General features: G+C 45.6%; 1 protein-coding gene across 1 annotated transcript; it reads left to right on the top strand.

Moving 5' to 3' along the window:
* On the top strand, positions 1,249 to 3,751 carry LOC8077278 (expansin-like A3). The gene is made up of 4 exons (XM_002462804.2): positions 1,249 to 1,484; positions 1,630 to 1,745; positions 2,424 to 2,602; positions 2,817 to 3,751. The coding sequence occupies exons 1-4, from the start codon at positions 1,358 to 1,360 to the stop codon at positions 3,217 to 3,219; spliced, it is 825 nt and encodes a 274-aa protein (XP_002462849.1). The 5' UTR covers positions 1,249 to 1,357; the 3' UTR covers positions 3,220 to 3,751.

Here is a 4,312-nt window from a genome sequence, read left to right as displayed (position 1 = left end):
CCCTCCAGCCTCAGTCAGTCAGTCAGTCAGTCGTAATGTAGTCCCTCCATAACCATATAAAGAAAGGCGTTTAGCAATGACAACTTAAATTTATTTATAATTTATATTTCTAATAATTTAATTTAAACCTTATCAGAACGACCTTCTTTGGACTTTGTTTAGTTCCAAATTTTTTTACAAAATAGACACGGTAGCACTTTCGTTTATATTTAATAAATATTATTCAATCATAGACTAACTAGACTTAAAAGATTCGTCTTGCAAATTATAAGTAAATTGTATAATTAGTTATTTTTTATCTATATTTAACGCTCTATGCATGTGTCGTAAGATTCGATAGGATGAGGAATCTAAAAAATTTTGTAAATTTTTTTAGAACTAAACGAGGCATTGGTGTAGGGAGAGTATAATGTCTGTCCTTTGACTGATTCCAAGGCCTTGTTTAGTTTTGAAATTTTGTTGGTTTTCAATATCGTAGCACTTTTATTTTTATTTAGCAATTATTGTCTAATCATGAACTAACTAGACTTAACAAATTTATCTCGTGATTTATAGGTAAACTGTGCAATTAGTTTTTACTATTTTTATCTATATTTAATGCTTCGTGCATGTGCCACAAGATTTGATGTGACAGAAAATCTGGAAAATTTTTAGTTTTTGGTTGCACTAAGGCCTTTTTTAGTTCCAAAAAAATTTGCAAAATTTTTTAGATTCCCTATTACATTGAATCTTTAGACGCATGTATGGAGTATTAAATATAGACGAAAATAAAAGCTAATGGCACAGTTTGATCGGAATTGACAAAACGAATCTTTTAAGCCTAGTTAGTTTATGATTAAATAATATTTATTAAGTACAAATAAAAATACTAAAGTATCGATTTCCAAAAAAATTTGGAACTAAACAAGGGCTAAACAAGACCTAAATTTCAATTTCCAATCCTCGGACGCCTACCCGTGGCCCCCGCACTACTACGTGCCTCCGCTTTTGTCTACAGTGAGTCGACACACACACTACGCAAGCCACGCTCTCACAGAAAAAGCGAATACAAAGATCCCAACAGGTCGGAAAAACGCATGGCGCACCCTCCAGCCGGCAATTAGCGTGGCGTGCCTCACGGGTCGGGAGGAAATGGTCAGGAGCAGCCACTGACGCGTGGGCCCCGCTTACTAGCAGGTGGGCCTAAAAGTCCCAGGGAGCACGCAGGCCCCTCTCTCTCTCTCTCCTGCTATATATTGGCAGAGTGAGCAAAAGTAGCAGCCTGCAGCCGCATGTGCTACACTACACTACACAGAAGCAAGTCTCCTTCCCTCTCTACTCTCTCTCTCTCTAGTGCTCGCCGGCTCTTTCCGCCGCCATGGACGTCCTCCTCTGCTGCTGCTTGCTGCTGCTCCTGGCCTCCGCCGCGTCCGCCGGCAGCGAGCGCTGCGTGCGGCAGGGGAAGGCGGCCTACTCACCCTCTTCGCTCTCCCCGGTCCCTCACGGTAAGCTAGCGCTGATGCATATGAGTGCCTGCCGGAACAGATCGATCCGGCAACAACCTACAGCCTCAATAATAGTGGATTCCAGTCGCGCTTTTCTTCCTCTTGATTGGTCCGTCCTGTTTAATCGTTGGATATGGATAACCAGGTAGCAGCGGGGCGTGCGGGTACGGCGCCATGGCCGCCGAGATCAATGGGGGATTCCTCGCCGCCGGCGGGCCCAGGCAGCACCGCGGTGGCCTCGGCTGCGGCCGCTGCTTCCAGGTACTGCATCCAGCTGTTTCCTTCCCAAATCGCTCTCCGATTCCCCTGCTTCGTCTGTCCTTTGCTTGCTTCGGTTGGCAAGAAGCCACTTTCTTGACTGCACCCGCAAGAATCTTCGGTACTATACCTCGGATTGCGATGTGCGGTTGCGAGTTTTGTCCTCAAACAATCTCCCGGGATGGTACGGTGATGGGCTGTGCTCTGCTCGATTCATGCTTTCCAGCTTCTGGGGTGGGGATTTCCCGCTGTGTTGCGCGCCGATGTTGCTGTCTTCAGAGTTCAGAGCCAGCACGCAAAGCAGCAGTAGTCTGCAAGGGGGAATCTGTTTGTTGCCTTTTGGTTTTCTTCATTTCAGTCAATCATCAAGGGAATAAATTTGGGACTTCCGGTTCGATTTCGTACCAAATGTAGCTCTGATAACTCATTAACAAAAGTGCCCCCAAAATCCAGGAGCATCTGTTTTGCTTGCTTTCGTGCACCGATTGCATATTCCTTCATTCTGATCGGATTGTTCTCTGCTTTGGCTTTTTGCATGCATTCTCTTTGGTGTCTCAGAACCCAGAAGAGTAAGCAAGCTGTGATGCTAAATATACCGTTCGCCTGTCTTTTTATTTGCTGGATGTTCTTGTCGTGATTCTTACTACCGGTGGAGTAATTAATTTGGGATGATGTAAACAGATGAGATGCCGAGACGCAAAGCTGTGCAGCGCCGGCGGAGTGCGGGTGGTGCTCACCGACTTCCACAGGAGCAACCGCACCGACTTCCTGCTCGCCGGGCCCGCCTTCGCGGTCCTTGCCAAGCCCGGGATGGCCCAGCAGCTCAACAGGCTAGACGCCCTCTCCGTAGAGTACAAAAGGTTCGCATCTTTTTTTCTCTCTTCTACCGTATTTATTTCAATAAAAATTAGAGAAAAGCGTAGATTCATCAGATATATATATATATATATATATATATATATATATATATATATATATATATATATATATATATATATATATATATATATATAACAACAAAAATTTCCATGTTCTAACAAATTTGCCCCATCGTGTGGTGTTTGGCTGGGGCAGGATTCCGTGCGAGTACAAGGAGAAGAACCTGTCGATCCGGGTGGAAGAAGGGAGCGACAAGAACCGAGGCAACCTGGTGGTGAAGCTGCTGTACCAGGGCGGCCAGACCGACATCCTGGCGGTGGACGTGGCCCCCGTGGGCTCGTCGGCGGAGTGGCGGTTCATGACGCGGGTGTACGGGCCCGTGTGGAGCACGCCGCGGGCGCCCGCGGGACCGCTGCAGTTCCGGGCGGTGGTCACGGGCGGCTACGACGGCAAGTGGGTGTGGGCAGAGCAGGAGGTGCTCCCGGCGGACTGGCGCCCCGGACAGGTCTACGACACCGGCGTCCGCATCGCCGACGTCGCCAGGGACGGCTGCCGGGGATGCGCCGCCGCCGACGCCGCGATGGACGACTGGAAGTGAGGATGGTGGCTGCTGGCTGGGTAGATGACTGATGAATATATATAAATGCATATTAACATCGTTGGTCCGTCACTTTCACTCTGGCGAGTGACTTAAGAGCTGAGAAGAGGACAACATGTCAATGGAAATGGTGGTAGCTGGAAGAACAGCAACGACCAAGTGCATGCGTCCGGCTGTCCAGAGGAGGGGAGGAAGAAGAAGAAGACTGAGTAGCTAGCTAGCTGGGGGCTCCGGTCTTTGTTTGTTTCTGAATTCTGATCAATCTCTGCTCTTGCAGTTTAGATGTACATTGAACCATGCCTGCTCCGCTGCATGTGTTGCAACAGGAGAGGTATCATCGATCGATCGTCAAGGACTCCGATTAGATGCACGCAAAGAATTGTACGTGGTCGTGGCTATTAGCTGTCTAGCTGATCCCCCCCTGATGAATGCTAATTGTTAGAATAATAACGAGCACACAGTACTGCGGTGGTCATGTTTTTCTTCCTCCGGCATTTACATGAACATGCGGCATATGATGTTGTCGTTCAAAGTTCAGATGCGGCGGCACCAACCCCTATCTGTTTTGGTGGCAAGTGAGGGAGGTATACTTAAAGCAAGTGTTAGACTCAGGTCTTGTTTAGGCCTTGTTTATTTCCACCCAAAAATCTAAAATTTTTCAAGATTCCACGTCACATCGAATCTTTAGACACATGCATAAAGTATTAGATATAGACAAAAAATAAAAACTAATTGTACAATTTGGTCGGAATTTACGAGAGGAATCTTTTGAACATAGTTAGTTCATGGTTGGACAATAATTACCACAAACAAACAAAAATGCTATAGTGTTGTGAATTTTTTTCCTTCAAAAACTAAACACGGTCTAGTTTCCAAAAAAATTTTGGTTTTCGAGACGGTAGCATTTTCGTTTTTATTTGGCAATATTGTCCAAACATGGACTAACTAGACTCAAAATATTAATCTCGCGATTTACAGGTAAACTGTGTAATTAGTTTTTATTTTTGTCTATATTTAGTGCTTCATGTACCGTAAGATTTGATATGACGGGAATATTGAAAAGTTTTTTAAGTTTTTGGGTGAACTAAACGAG

The sequence above is a fragment of the Sorghum bicolor genome, chromosome 2 (assembly GCF_000003195.3).
Source record: "Sorghum bicolor cultivar BTx623 chromosome 2, Sorghum_bicolor_NCBIv3, whole genome shotgun sequence".
Taxonomy (NCBI): Eukaryota; Viridiplantae; Streptophyta; class Magnoliopsida; order Poales; family Poaceae; genus Sorghum; species Sorghum bicolor.
Note: the sequence above shows the minus strand (reverse complement) of the source record. Positions and strands in the feature narration are given on the sequence as shown.

What these genes read in the sequence shown, in the direction of transcription:
- LOC8077278 (XM_002462804.2), top strand. Translation starts at nt 1,358, where the DNA reads ATGGACGTCCTCCTCTGCTGCTGCTTGCTGCTGCTCCTGGCCTCCGCC. An exon ending in GCTGCGGCCGCTGCTTCCAG is followed by an intron (nt 1,746 to 2,423) that starts GTACTGCATCCA and finishes TGATGTAAACAG; the next exon opens with ATGAGATGCCGAGACGCAAA. An exon ending in CTCTCCGTAGAGTACAAAAG is followed by an intron (nt 2,603 to 2,816) that starts GTTCGCATCTTT and finishes TGGCTGGGGCAG; the next exon opens with GATTCCGTGCGAGTACAAGG.